Below are 15,362 nucleotides of genomic sequence, written 5' to 3'. Positions count from 1 at the left end.
CCCCCCAAACTCATTGGCACTAACCATAGTCAATGAACTCAATGCTGACGCAACACAAGCACACCAGCTATTTCCTGGCTTCATCATTAGCGCAACCAACAGAGGCAACGGAATAGGAATACTAAACCACAACAACCAAAACATAAAACTCTCACCAATATTCATAATAGAAGGTAGACTAATAATATCAGACATTCTAATAAAAGATACCACAACGAGAATCTTGGCCATATACGCCCCGGCCCAACCTGATAAAAGAAAAATACTAGCTTCAACACTAAACAAACTCTTCAACAACCAATACCACAACCTAACGTCTAACCCTAATAAAAACATCGACATCATAGCAGGTGACTTCAATTGTTTAGACTTCAATGACAATCACACATCAAATGACGACCAAGGCAACTTGACAACACAATCCCCAGATGAGATGGCCACAGTAATTGAAGCCATCAGAATTTCAAATAACCTAATGGATATGGACCAACTAAATAAAAGACCCACCTTCTCAAGAACGATACACAACACAAACAATAACCTCACAAGAATCTTGGAAAGGAGACTAGACAGAATATACCTTAACAATAGCATAATCAACTACAGCCAATTATACTTAAGGAACCTAATCCCCCCAAAAATTAATGACATACCTCTATCAGATCACAACTTCCTATCAACCACCTTCACTCTACCCAACATACAGATGAACAAGCGCAGATGGAGATTAAAAAAATCCTCAACCCTCTCAAGCATAATGCTTAAGAAAATAGACTTCCTACTTAACGATTATTCAAGGGAGCTGTCATCCAACCATAACTCAAAAATTAAAAATCCTTAAATAAACCTATTAATTAATGTTGATGGATAAATTAATTAATTAATCAATATTATAAAAAAACCAAACAAGCCACCCAAAACCATTTTCTTTTTTTTTTTTTGCGTGTTAAAAATAAATTTATTAAAAGGTATCATAATAATCTTGATAAATTGGAATTGAAACTGAATTAGTATTAAAGACTCTTGGGTCTTTTGGTAATTCATTGTTTTTCTTTGAGAAAATAATTCTTATATTTAAAATCTTTTTCTTCTTTGATCTAGATTTATAGAAATAGAAGGAAAGCTCAATAAGACAATTGGCAACTAAATTTCCTATTATCATACCAAACATTGTACTTCTCCAACTAACTGGGATAACTCTTAATTGTAAGAAATTATAAAGTTTCTCAAAGCCACCAAATAGTATTATTAAATTTGCAATTAATGTAACAATGTAAACTAAAAATAAATATCCTTTTAAAAATAAATAAAAAAAAAAAAAATAAAAAAAAAGAAAACTATATTAGTAATTATGTAATAATGTAAACTAAAAATAGATATTAAAAAAAAAAACTTACTATTTGTATAAATTGCTTTTAAAAATGGTTTACCAAATGAAAATACAAATAACATAATTGAATATTGGAAGCATCCAAAAATGAAAAGAGAGGTAGTGATATAATTAAAAATATTATCTGGATCGAGTAAGGGCTCGTCAAACCAAGATTTGCTTTGAACCAAATGGAAAACAACAAGTAAGAATACAAAGCATACAGTGATATGAGATAATAGTGAACCAATCATATTTAAACTTATCAATCTCCCAGATGGACGTTTGACAGAAAGTTTTTCACATGGTTCAGTCATACCTAAAAAGATTACCAATGGAAAGATGACTATGAGATCTTGGTAAAGATATTGCCAATTACCCAAAACACTTGCATGGAAATAACAAAAGATTACCGAAGTAAATTGAATCAATGAATATATTCCCATAAATTGAAAGAGTTTGAAAGAAACTGCCAATGATGCTCTACCTTCTTTAATTAAATTTGGACAACAACTGATATCGGTGATGGTTGATGTAAATGGTGCAGCTATTGATGCTTCACTCTCTGATAAAGATATACCAACATGGGCAGCCTTTAATGCACCACAATCATTTGCACCATCACCACACATACCAACATATAATCCAATACGTTGTAACTCTTCGATCAAACTTTGTTTTTCATCTGGTGTCATTCTTGCGTAAACAATACCACGTCTCAACATATTAATGAATCTAGGTGAACCAGTTGCTAAATAATGATTGTAGATTTGTTTGAAAACAGGTCCACTGACAATCAAATTATAATCACGATTCATTTCATCCAATAATAAAGTGGTTGGATCTAATTTATGAATGTTACCTCTACCATCTTGAGAAACAGGTTCCCAAATAATCTCATCCTCAATACCATTGGTTGGTGATGGAGATGATGATGGTTGAATTAAGCCCATAAATAATAATGTATCACTTTTAATTATACCACATTGCTTTGCAACGCTAGTAGCCGTTAAACCATTATCACCAGTTACCATAACGGTTCTAATGTTTGCACTTTGTAATCTTTGAATGATTGGTGGTGATTGAGGTTTAACTCTATTCTCCATAATGATAAAACCTAAGAAATGAAGATTTGATTCTGATTCTTTACGAAGGAGTTCTCTTTTTGGGAATAAAACTGTTGGATCCCAACTACGGTAAGCACAGGCCAAAACTCTATAACCTTTCTCTGTATACATTGCCAATTGACTATCATAATCGTTTGGAATTGTATGTTGGAAACATAGGCCCTTCACCATTTCTGGACTACCTTTAACAAGACTATAGCATGCATTATCAGATTTTAATTGAACTATTACACTCATTCTTTGAAGTTTTGATTGGAAATCGAAATTCTCTAAATAGGAGATAGTATCTTGAGAGGAAAATGCTGTTGCTACCAATGAAATTACTTGACCACTACCACCGATTGTACCAGCATCTAAAATGGTTGAATTTGTTGATTCAAAAATTTTAATCTCCAATGGATCACCAGAAACTGAACCATTAATAACGGTTAAAGAATGACATGATGCCATCAATACTCTAAACATTGCAGTGGTATTACTAAAGAATGTTATCTTTGGATCATTTAGTTCATTAAATTTATACTCTGATGTACTATTGATATTATCGACATGTTTTACTGTACTTTGTAAAGTTGAAATTATTCCTAATAAATCTAATCCTTCTTCAGTTAAAGTACCAGTTTTATCGAAACAAAATACTTGAATTTTACCAGCCATATTTAAACGTGGTGGTGAAATACAAAATACTTTAGTTTTACGTAAACGTGATAAACCAAAACCAGTACCTACTGTCATTGCCATTGGTAATGCTGGTGGAACAACAATGGTAATTAAATCGAGAGCACGAATTGCAATAGTACCAAAATCAATACCTAATGAATTTAATTTCCAAACTGAAATACAAAAACCAATAACAGCTAAAAAGCATAAAAAACCTACAAATTTTAAACTTTCCATAAAGAATTTGAAATGAGATTTCTTTGGATATAAAATACTAAGGATGAGTTTACCTTTGGTGGTTTGAAATGATGTATCACGTACCATACATAAAATTCTATCATTTGTACTTGGTGATGATAAAAGTTTAACAACAACTGTACCTCCAAAAACTAATGAACGTTTTTCTTTTGATAAATCTTTAATTTCTTTATCACTAATATCAATAATATTTTGTTGTTGTTGTTGATTATTATTATTACGTTGTTTAAATGATTTAATCTCTTCATCACTTAAGATACTATATTTATTTACTGGAATTGATTCACCTGTTAACATTGATTCATTAAGAATTGCTTGACCAGATAATAAGATAGCATCACATGGCATAATGAAATCTTGTTTTAACTCGATAATATCGCCAGGTGCCAAATCTGTTGAGGGAATAGTTTCAATTCTACCATTATTTCTAACAACTCTAACTGGACATACAAAATGGGCTATCTTTTGTAATGATAATAAATTTCCACGAATCTCTCTTAAACTTAAAACTGCACTTACAGTTGCAATTATAAAGATTGCACCTGCATAATAATAATACTCTTCTGCTATCCATAAACAAACACTATAAATTTGGAAAATAAAGAATGGATGTAATACTTCTTCCATTAATAATCTTGGTATATTTTTAACTGGAAAATTAATTTCATTACTTCCAAATCTTTGTTTCATTCTCTGTAAATTGTTTTCACTTAATCCATTCTCGACCAATCTTAAAAAATCAATCTTTTCATATTGATTAATTAATTTAGTCTTTTCATATTCTTGAAGTTTTTCATTGAAAAAAAATCTTGAAAATCTATAAATTATATATTTTTCATTTTCTTCCTTTAAAAATAAAAAAAAATAAAATTAAAATAATAACAACAATAAAATATATTAGTATAAAAAAAAAAAAAAAAATTATACTATTAATATATTGGTAAAAAAAAAAAAAAAAAAAAAAAAAATATATACCACCAAATAATTAACTTTACAAAATTCAGTTCTTGAATCTTTTGAATAAACTAAAACGTGGTTAGCACTTGAGATTGAAGATTTTTTGAATCGAGTGTTGATGTAAAATGATTCAAACCAATAAAATATCAATAAGATACCTCCACATGAAAATAGTATAGATAACCAATAAATTAATTCTCTAGATGATATTGATTGGTATCCGACCATTTTATCAACCAATAGCATATCATCTCCTCCATTTTCATCAATATTCTCTTGTTTTTCAAACTTTTTTAAATATGATAAATCCCCTGACCCATTATTAACCAATAATGGTTCAAGTTCATTTTCACCAATTTCTTCGTTGCCACCTGATGTGATCATATTTTTAGTTTAAACCAACCAAAATTAATAAATGTGATTAAAAAAAAAAATTTTATTTTAAATTTTTTTTTTTTTTTTTTTTTTTTTTTTTTTTTTTTTTTTTTTTTTTTTTGAAATTAAACAAATAAAAAAATCCCACCTTTTTGCTTGTAGGAAGGAAAAAATACTATGGTGGGAATTAATTTATTCAGCCTTTGTGTCAACCTTCTTTTAGTTTTTGGTTTAAATAAAAATAAAGAGTGATGATGTCATTTTATTTTATTTTTATTTTTATTATGGTAAATGTTGATATTCGATATGATATTCGATATTTGATTTTTTTTTTTTTTTTTTTTTTATAATAATATATTACACAAAGAAGGTGATTAAGATAAAAAAAAGGTGATAAGATAAAGATTTGATATTTAATATTTGATTTTTTTTTTTTTTTTTTTTTAAGTACTAACTAAGTTTAAAAATAATCTGAACTTATTTTGGTAATTAGAATCAAAACAAAAAAAAAAAAGAAATATTATTTCCAAACATTTTTAAAAAATTGGAGCTTCGTCACCCAAAAAAATTTTTTGGGATTTAATTTTTTTTTTTTTTTTTTTTTTTTTTTTGCTTTTTTTTTTTTTTTTTTTTTTTATAAAAAAGTTTCTTTTTAACAAAAAAACAAATTAATTTAAAAATGAAGAGTTTATTTTTAATTTTAATTTTATGTATTACTATTCCATTAATTTTTGCAAACGAATCACAATATGAAGACCATCCAAGTGAGTAATTAAAAAAAAAAAAAAATAATAAAAAAAGTAAAATTATTCACTAACTCAATTTTTTATTATTATTATTTTTATTATTATTACTATTAAACATTATTTTCAAACATTCATTTACAATTAAAAAAAATCATCAAAACTGTATTAATTTGGATCATTATCATTTCATTTTCATCATTATCATTATCATTACCATTACCATTATCATTTAATAGTAACCAAAGTAACATATGGAAGTATGGTTAAATTAGCTCATGTTCCAACTAATTTCAGACTCCATTCACATAAAGTTAGTTATGGTAGTAGTGGTGGTGGTAGTGGCCAACAATCTGTTACTGGTTTCCCAGAAAATGATGATACAAATAGTCTTTGGGTTATCAAAGGACCACATGGTAATCGTGTATTACAAGGGTATTATTATTATTATTATTATTATTATTATTATTATTATTATTATTATTATTATTATTATTATTATTATTATTATTATTATTATTATTAACCTAAAGTTATTAATTATAAAATTAATTCATTAAAAAAAAATATATACAGCACTGTTGTTAAGAATGGAGATATAATTAGATTGGTTCATTCAAATACTAAAAAGAATTTACATAGTCATTTAGCAGTTTCACCATTAACCAAACAAAATGAAGTTAGTTGTTTTGGTGAAAATGGAGAAGGTGATACAGGTGATAATTGGATCGTTGAAACTGAAAGTGGAAAAGAATGGATGAGAGGTCAAGTCGTTCGTTTCAAACATGCAGATACAAAAACTTATTTACAAGCAATTGAAAGCGCAAAATATCAAAATCCAATTCCTGGTCAAATCGAAATCTCTGGTGGTAAATCTAAAAATGAAGATACTAAATGGAGAACTGAAGAAGGAATTTATTTTGATGAAAAATAAATTTAAAATAATAAATAAATAAATAAAACCAATATATATACATAATTATAAAAAAAAAAAAAAAGATTGTGTTTATTTTTTTATTTATAGATAAAAACTACATGTTTATTTTTTTATTTATATTTTATTTTTTTTTTAAAAAAGTTGAACTAAAAATATTAAAATTATTATTATTGATTAATTAATTTATTTTTTTGAAGTTAAAACTTTTGATTCTTTTGGTAAATTTGTTAAAGATTTTTGAATTGTTTCCATCCAAGAAGTTTTTTCTTGTGGAGTTGAACAAGAGAAAGACCACCATTGGTTTGATTTAATGATGAAACCATTGTTAACACTTGGAAGTTCTTCGATGGTGGTAGTGGTAGAGAATTGACAAGAGTAACGATATTTGTATTCATTTGGTTTGTTTGGATGTTTAATTGTCATCATTACCATATCATTGAAAAGGAAAACGATTGGATCTTTATCTTTGAAAGAACCACTTGAAGAACCGAAATGAACGGCACCTTCACGAATGAATTTACGATGTGGAGTAACGAAATTATTTGGTACTTTACCGTGAACTTGTTGATGAATTTGTAACATTGCAAAAGCGTCTTCGGCATCTCTCTTCTTTTCATTGATGATGGTGGTAATATGTTTAATCTTATCCAAAGCTTCAGTCAATGGTTTATAATCTGGATGATCATCATGAGTATTACGAATTAAATCTTGAATTAACATAATGTAACGTGGTAGCTGTTGAACTGGTGTAATTAAAAGATTCTCCAATTCACGATCATTCAATTCTGGATCGGACTCAACCTTTTTAATGAATTGAGCGAATGGAAGATTGGTCTTTTTAGTTTCATTGTAGGTTTTAATGGATTGATTGTAGTTGTTGATGTATTTACTATAGTCTTGCATGAAACCACCAATCTTTTGGAAAATATCACCAATGATTAAATGATCCTTTTTATTATCGGCCAACCATCTCTTAATACGAGAGGTAAGACCATCAGAGAAGATGGAATTATGATTTTGAATGTTTTCAATGGTAGAGAAGATTTGAGTGATACGATCTGGTGTTAAGAGTGGACGTTTACTAGTGGAGAGTTGGGCCAATGGATGAAGGAATTTTCTGACCATGAGTGTAAGATTCTTGACATAGTTGACTTCGACTTGCATAATCTCTTGAACGATGTGAGTTCTCTTTTGTGCACGTGCAGCCTCTTGAGCGAGTCTAGCAGATTCTTGTGAAGCTTTATCTTGTTGATCTTTAAGTTTCTTTTCTTGTTCTTCACGTTTTCTACGTTCCTCTTCTTCAATCTTTTGACGACGAATATCCTCTTCACGTTGTTTAATTTCAGCTTCCATAAGTTTTAATTTCTCCTCTTCAACGGCTCTCATTCTATCTTCCTCGGCTTGTCTCTCCTTGGCAAGACGTTCCTCTTCTTGAACTCTTAATCTTTCTGCTTCGATTTCTTTCTCCTTACGAATACGTTCCTCTTGTTCCTTTTGTAATCTTAAAGCTTCAGCTTTTTCAAGACGTTCTGCTTCTTCTTTCTTTGCTTTCTCCAATGCGATTTTAGCTTCTTCTTCTTCTTTTTGTTTTTGTTGTTCAGTAAGTTGTTTAATACGTTCTTGTTCAGCGACTTCTTTCTCTTTGATGATACGTTGTTCTTCGGCCAATCTAATTTTTTCAGCTTCAGCAGCGGCGGCAGCTTCTTGTTCCAATCTTAATTTCTCCATTGCCTCTTGAGCTAATCTTAATTTCTCTGCCTCTTCTTTCTTTTGACGTAATTCTTGTTCCTCTTGAAGTCTCTTTTCATGTTCAGCTTTACGACGTTCTTCAATTCTCTTTACCTCTTCTTGCATGATACGTTTACGTTCTTCGACTTCTTTCTCTGCGGCCAATCTAAGTTCTTCCTCTTCTTGACGACGACGTTCATCTTTTTCAGCTTCATCTTCATCATCTTCGTCATCGTCATCTCTTTCATATTGTGACGATTGCATAAAGATTGGCATGGCATCCTCCATTTGATCCAAACCTTCATAGGAAGCTTCATATGGGAAAGCTAAATTATTCAATGATACTTCACTTTGAAGTTTAATATCACTAACGGATGAATTGACGAGTGCTTTAAGTGCTGGAATAAGATCTGGTGCTTGTTCATTCATAACCTTACGATTTCTACCACTGATGGCAAGATTTGTAGCGATTTTAGTACCTTGTAATTGAAGTTCAGGATCTGATGATGTCAAGAGTTGAACTACGATTGAAAGACCACCCTTTTGACAGAAAGCAATACGAGCTTGTTCATTCAATGAAAGATTAACCAAAAGTTTAGTACCCAACATTTTCAAATCTTTCTCTGGAGAATTGATTAAACGAATACTATGTTCCAAACCTTTTGATTCATAAAGTTTCTCTTCATTATGAGTGTTACGTGCTAAATTAACCAAAGCACGAGCAGCTTGTTTAACCAATTCCTTATCGGCTTGTAACAAGAGATCAACACAAAGTTTAACACCACCTTGTGCACCAATTTCAGCTCTAACATCATCATAGTATGGTGTGGCATTGGCGAGAGCACGAGCAGCCTCTCTTCTAACTTCAGCGGATGGAAGTTGAATCATTTCAACCAATAATGTGATTACACCTTGTTCTACGGCAGCTTGTTGAACTTCTTCAATGGTAATGAGAGCACTAATGATACATGATGCTTTGACGAGTATGGATTGATGAGTTGTGTTTGTCAATGGCATACCTTTGGTGGCACCAACCAATTTAGCAATGATACCACTCTTTGCGACTGTATCAATTAAATTCTCTTCAGAGACTAAATTTTGAATAACTGTTAACACTTGATCCAATAATGCATCACTACAACCTTGACCATAGCTTGATGGGAAAACACCATATATTGGTTGAAGTACACTCTCTTGATTGGCTACTGCATATTCAATGGTTTGTCTATCGACAGCCATATTTGAGAGGGCTTTCAATGATAATAAAGTCAATGCTTCTGCTTGACCACTCAACATTGATGCTAATGTTTCCAAACCTTTACAACGTCTAATTGCCTCTCTATTTGCATCTGTAATTGTCATATTATATAACATTCTCAATGAACTATCTTGAATTGATGGTTTAGTTGATTTTAATAATTTTAATACATTTTCAATACAACCTGCAACTCTACAATTTTCTTTATTTTCCTCTAAAGATTTTTTTAAAAAAAATAAAAAAATAAAAAAAATTAATATAAAATTATTTTATAAAATTGAATATATAATAATAATAATAATAATTATAACACTTACTATGCATGCAAATATTATTTGTTGCGGATAATGCTTTTTCTTGAATTTGTAATTGAAGATCTAAACTTTGTGGATTTTCATAAGCAAGAAGAGAATTTAAAACTAAAAAGTTTTGAACAGTACCCATAACTTCTCTGTTTGATTGCAAGGATGCTAAAAATATCACCAAATTTAATGATTGTGAAATTGATGATACAATATCTTCCTTTTTAACATCTTCTGGTGGTGATTTAATCATTACCAATAAATCACGTAATAATTCAAAAATTGTATCAATTCCTTTTAAATCTCCAATTTCTTTTTTATTTTCATCAGCTATTTATTATTATTTTTTTTTAAAAAAATTATTAATTATTATTGGTTAGTTTTGTTTTGTTTTGTTTTTTTTTTTAAATTTTGGGGAGGAAAAAAAAAAAAATAAAAAAATAAAAAACAAAAAAAAGATAAAAATACTTACAGTGGTTAGCTAAAAACATTAAACCCATTGAAGCATGTTTTACCATTGGTAATACAGTGATGATTTTTGAAGGATGACAAAATTCAAGGAAAAGTTTAATTAAACCAGCCTCACGTGATGCATCTTTGTTTACTGCTGCTTGATTGGCAAATGCTAAGAATGCAATTGCATTATAACTAATTGATTTCTCTTCACAATTTAATAATGATTTTAATTTGTCAACAGTTGTTCCTGTTTTTACTGTTAAAAAATCATCAACATCTCCTAAAAATTGATTAACTTGTTGTTCTAAACCTGCATCAAATTGAATTGGCATTTTTTTTTTATTTTATTTTATTTTTTTTTTTTTTTTTTTCAATATATACAAAATATTACAATTACAATTACAATAAATAAATAAATAATTAATTAATTAATATATAAATAAATATATAAATATTATAAATAAATAAATATATATATATATATATAAACAAACTTCCAAAAATGTTTGATTAAAAAAAAAAACAAAAAAAAAAAAAATTTTGTGTGGGGATAAAAAAAAAAAAAAAAAAAAAAAAGATAAAAATGGGTTGGATTTCAAATAATCATTTTTACAAATTTTTTTTATTTTTTTTTTTTTATTTTTTTTATTTTTTTTTTATTTTTTTTCTTACTTTCATCCAAATCATTTTTACAAAAATTTATTCATAATACTTAATCCCATTCCTATTAAAATTTTATTTCCAATAAATTCTAAAATGATCACCAGTGATTTTATTTTGATTAAACTTTTCAATATCGAAATTATTATTTAAAAGTGTAATTGTTATATAATACAATACATTCTTCAAAACTATTAGATAACACAATTGAATTGGACCTAATTAAAGATTCAAGGCCTGCACTGGCATCTAATATTGAATCCATGTTTATTGATTGATTAGTATTTAAACAATCTTTATAAAGATTTAAATTATAATATAGATATAAAGATGAAGATTTTAAATTTAAATTATAAAATAAAACAAAATAAAATTTTTTTTGATGCACACCCAAATTTTTTATCTATTTGGATTACGATTGTCGCCTCTCCTTGGGATGATCAGTCTCATATTTTTTTTTTATATCCAACTCGAAAAACAATTCAAAAAAAAAAAAAAAAAAAAATAAAAAAGGAAAAATAAAATAAAAACTGGATTCTTTGTGATTAAAATAATTATTTAATTATTTTTGTTAGATTTATTTTTTTTAATTTTTTTTGATTACAGTAACTTTATAAATGTGGTAAAAACCAAATTTGGGTTTTTTTTTTTTTTTTTTTTTTTTTTTTTTTTTTTTTTTTTTTTTTTTTATTTGGATTGTCAGATGGCCTCACATTCTTTGAAAAAAGAAATAGATAAACTTCGAGTTTTAGTAATAGGCTAAAGAATTCTAAATTTTGATGGGTAGTGCTTAATAGTTTGATATAAAACAAAATTTATGAATCCAAAAAATAGAGATGGTATTAGATTTTGATTTGTAGTTGGCTCATATTTATCAATCTTTCCCAATATTGAACTTATTGCTAGACTTTTGTAAAAGGTTTTTTCATTTAATTCTTCCTTTAAATCTAATACATATGGTCCGATCTTTGCCATAAACGGGGAGTGATTTATATAATGATCATATAGATTCAAAACCTCTTTATAATTTTTATGTTTTGGGTCAATAAAACTTGGTTCTCGAGGCCATTTTGAGATATTTTCAATGTCAAATTGCTCTTTATATTTATATTCCTGTTTTACTGGACCTATTTGAATAGTAGAACCATTTTTCTTAAATTCTTTCATTATATCTTCTGAACTAAAGATAATTTCACCATTTGAAGAATTTCTTAAAGAAGTCTCCTTGAACCATTGTGCTTCGAGTAGTTGTTTAGAATCTGCTCTGAAATTTTGATTATACTTTAGAGTTTCATTTAAAACTTCTTTACATTCCAAAGTTAAATATGTCGGAATTGGTGGTGAATGACTTTGATGATTTCTTTTACCTCCCCATGGATCACTACCAACAATCATCTCTAAAATCGTACATCCAAAACTATAAATATCACATTTTCGGCTAAAATCTGATGTACTTTTATTTAATATTTCCGGAGCAGCCCAAAATGGTGAGCAACATGCTGTCTTGAAATTGGTGTTGTTTTCAATTGCCAAATAGGATAAACCAAAATCAGCCAAGATTGGTTCATCACTATCATTTAATAAAATATTATCACCTTTGATATCTCTATGAACAATTGGAGGATTTGATGAATGTAAATAATCAATCGCATTTAAAATCTTTTTTGAAATATTCCTTACATTAGATTCACTAAACCCAGAGTTGTTTTTACTTTTTATACTTTTAACAATTTTTGCAATTGAACCTTTCTTATAATAAGGTGTTGCAATGTAATAATAATGTTCATCTTTATAATATCCAATTATTTTTATAATATTCGGATGATTAATTGAATAAAGCATATTGATTTCTTTTACAATCTAATTTTTTAATAAAAATAAAAAAAGTTAACATATGGTGATCATAATATTTAAATATTATATATTATTTCTTACCATTTCTTTTTCTGATGCCAAAACATTGATTCTTTTAATTGAAATAAATTCATTTGGTTTTAATTTATTTTCATACTTTTCAACTATACTGAAAGCTCCTCTTCCGATCTCCTCAATCAATTTATATTGATTAATATCAAGTATTGGTGCTTTGATATTTGGGTCATTGGCCTCTTGGGAAAAATTTAATTGTTTAATAGAACTATTAAATGTATCAATTTTATTATTATTATTATTATTATTATTATTATTATTATTATTATTATTATTATTATTATTATTATTATTATTATTATTATTATTATTATTATTATTATTATTATTATTATTATTATTACTATTATTAATACTATTTGATTCGCATTCATTTTTATAATTATCGGTTGAATCTATTTTAATTTTGTTATTATTTTTCAATTTTTTAAAAATACTTTTAAAGGATAAACGTTCATAAATACTTAGTCCCATTTGAATTAAAATTTTATCTCCAATAAATTCCAAATGATCACCTTTGATTTTATTTTCTTGAAACTTTTCAATATCAGACATTTTGAAATTATTTTCTGAAAGCCATTCACAAACAGCTTCATTGTTCCAATCTTCAAAATTTTTAGTTAACGCAATAGAATTGGACCCTAAATAAGATTTATTACTTGCTCTGGCATCAAATGTTGAATCCATGTTTATTTATTAATTAGAAAAAAAAAATATAAATAAATAAAACAATAAAAAAAACAATATTTTTAAACAAATAAAGATTTAAAAAAAAAAAAAAAAGTTTTTAGTTTTATTAACTAAAATTTTTTTTTTTTTTTATTTTTAAAAACATCAAAAAAAAATTTTCTAAAAAGCTCAAGATATTTTCATTTCAAACTTTTTAAATATTATTTGTTTGGAAAAAAAAAAAAAAACCAGTGTGCCCAATAAAATCTCAAAAAAAATTTTTCTAAAAAGCTCAAGATATTTTCATTTTAACCTTTTAAAATATTATTTGGTTGGAAAAAAAAAAAAAAAAAAAAAACCAGTGCACCCAATAAAATCTCAAAAAAAAATTTTCTAAAAAGCTCAAGATATTTTCATTTCAACTTTTTAAAATATTATTTTTTTAAAAAAAAAAAAACTAGTGCATTAACTAAACCTTTGGCGATGACAACGCCTTTGAATATTTTTAATTTATTAAAATTTACCAAAGAATTATTGATTTTTTTTTTTTTTTTTTTTTTTTTTTTTTTAAAAATTTTTTTTTTTTATTTTTTTTTTTATTTTTATATTTATAATTAATTTCTAATCTATTTTTTTAATTTTTGTTGGTCATCTAAAGAAACGATATCATCAACAGCTTGGAAAAATTGAATTGCATTGATGATTTGTTTGGCAGCACAAATTGGGAAAAAGAAACCCCAAAGGATGTAGAAAACAGAGGAAGTTGCATAAAAGTGATAGAGGTAAGAGAAAAGGAAGAAACCTTCATTACCAAAACACATAAAAGCTAAAAAGTATTTATTTCCATAGTAAATTTTCATGATTTTGATGTGATTCTCTTTGACTGCTTTATGTGATTTACTACCACTTTGTAAAGTGGCACATAAACGTGCAAAATGACTGACGATATCTAAGGTAATTAATGCAATGAAATAGTTTTCATAATCTTTATAGAAATGTGATAATACTACCATTAATGCAATTGTTGAACATCTATCTGTAATCATATCTAATAATGCTCCAAATTGTGAACCTTTTAAAATATTAAAAAAAAGAAAAAAAAATAAAAAAAAAAAAAAGAAAATTTATTAGTATATACTTTTAATATTTATATATATATGTTGATAAAAATATTAATATTTACATTGATTTAATAAACGAGCAGCATGACCATCAGCCATATCTAATAATGCACTGATTGCATAGAAAACAAAGAATTTGACATATTCGTCATGTGAATATTTGAATGCTAAAATTGCAAAAATAACTCTGAAATATCCAATAATATTTGGTACATAGGTGTAAACTTTTGAAAATGCCATTATAATAATTTCGTAATACTACTTTTTATATATTGGTGTAGGTGTGTATGTATGTGTGGTGTGTGTATGTATGTGTGGTGTGTATGTATGTATGTGGTGAATGAGTGGTGGGTTTTATTGTTGTTTTTTTTTTTTTTTTTATTATCTATTTATTTTTATTTTTATTTATTTATTTTTTTATTTTTTTGTTTTATTTTTTCTTTTTTTTTTCTTTTTAAATATAAAAATAATATCTGTGTGTGAGAAATAAAAAAATAGAATGAAATCAAGATGATGAAAAAAAAAAAAAAAATAAATAAAAAAATAAAAAATTTTAGAAAAAAAAAAAAATAAAAAAACAAAAAAAAATAAAAAAAAAAAAATAATTCCCATCTGCATTTTGAAATTGTTTCGATGAAATTTTAAAAAAGTAAACGTTTACCTTCTGATGTCAAATAAAATCCCATTTATTTTTAATTTTATTTAAATTTATTTTTAGAATTTTTTTTTTAAATTGGTTTAAATTTAAAAATAAAAAATTTTATTTTTTATTTTTTTTATTTTTATTGTTATTTATTATTTATTATTATTTAT

General features: G+C 26.5%; 6 protein-coding genes across 6 annotated transcripts; 1 reads left to right on the top strand and 5 right to left on the bottom strand.

Moving 5' to 3' along the window:
* Window positions 1-961: 961 nt before the first annotated feature.
* Window positions 962-4,755, bottom strand: DDB_G0284849 (P-type ATPase; the record flags this gene model as incomplete). The annotated part of the gene is made up of 3 exons (XM_633281.1): window positions 962-1,293; window positions 1,398-4,260; window positions 4,390-4,755. 3 exons carry the CDS (start codon window positions 4,753-4,755, stop codon window positions 962-964), a joined length of 3,561 nt encoding a protein of 1,186 aa, XP_638373.1.
* Window positions 4,756-5,425: 670 nt separating this feature from the next.
* DDB_G0284847 (hypothetical protein) lies at window positions 5,426-6,423 on the top strand (the record flags this gene model as incomplete). Its single annotated transcript, XM_633280.1, has 3 exons — window positions 5,426-5,510; window positions 5,729-5,924; window positions 6,066-6,423. The coding sequence occupies 3 exons, from the start codon at window positions 5,426-5,428 to the stop codon at window positions 6,421-6,423; spliced, it is 639 nt and encodes a 212-aa protein (XP_638372.1).
* Window positions 6,424-6,609: 186 nt separating this feature from the next.
* gxcC (RhoGEF domain-containing protein) lies at window positions 6,610-10,502 on the bottom strand (the record flags this gene model as incomplete). Its single annotated transcript, XM_633279.1, has 3 exons — window positions 6,610-9,626; window positions 9,730-10,044; window positions 10,187-10,502. 3 exons carry the CDS (start codon window positions 10,500-10,502, stop codon window positions 6,610-6,612), a joined length of 3,648 nt encoding a protein of 1,215 aa, XP_638371.1.
* Window positions 10,503-10,975: 473 nt separating this feature from the next.
* Window positions 10,976-11,280, bottom strand: DDB_G0284851 (hypothetical protein; the record flags this gene model as incomplete). Its single annotated transcript, XM_633278.1, has 2 exons — window positions 10,976-11,124; window positions 11,247-11,280. The coding sequence occupies 2 exons, from the start codon at window positions 11,278-11,280 to the stop codon at window positions 10,976-10,978; spliced, it is 183 nt and encodes a 60-aa protein (XP_638370.1).
* A 309-nt stretch (window positions 11,281-11,589) lies between these two features.
* Window positions 11,590-13,446, bottom strand: samkB (SAM domain-containing protein; the record flags this gene model as incomplete). The annotated part of the gene is made up of 2 exons (XM_633277.1): window positions 11,590-12,690; window positions 12,766-13,446. The coding sequence occupies 2 exons, from the start codon at window positions 13,444-13,446 to the stop codon at window positions 11,590-11,592; spliced, it is 1,782 nt and encodes a 593-aa protein (XP_638369.1).
* Window positions 13,447-14,054: 608 nt separating this feature from the next.
* DDB_G0284857 (hypothetical protein) lies at window positions 14,055-14,789 on the bottom strand (the record flags this gene model as incomplete). Its single annotated transcript, XM_633276.1, has 2 exons — window positions 14,055-14,500; window positions 14,612-14,789. 2 exons carry the CDS (start codon window positions 14,787-14,789, stop codon window positions 14,055-14,057), a joined length of 624 nt encoding a protein of 207 aa, XP_638368.1.
* Window positions 14,790-15,362: the final 573 nt, after the last annotated feature.

This window comes from Dictyostelium discoideum, assembly GCF_000004695.1.
Source record: "Dictyostelium discoideum AX4 chromosome 4 chromosome, whole genome shotgun sequence".
Taxonomy (NCBI): Eukaryota; Evosea; class Eumycetozoa; order Dictyosteliales; family Dictyosteliaceae; genus Dictyostelium; species Dictyostelium discoideum.
This window is presented reverse-complemented; position numbering and strand designations above follow the sequence as displayed.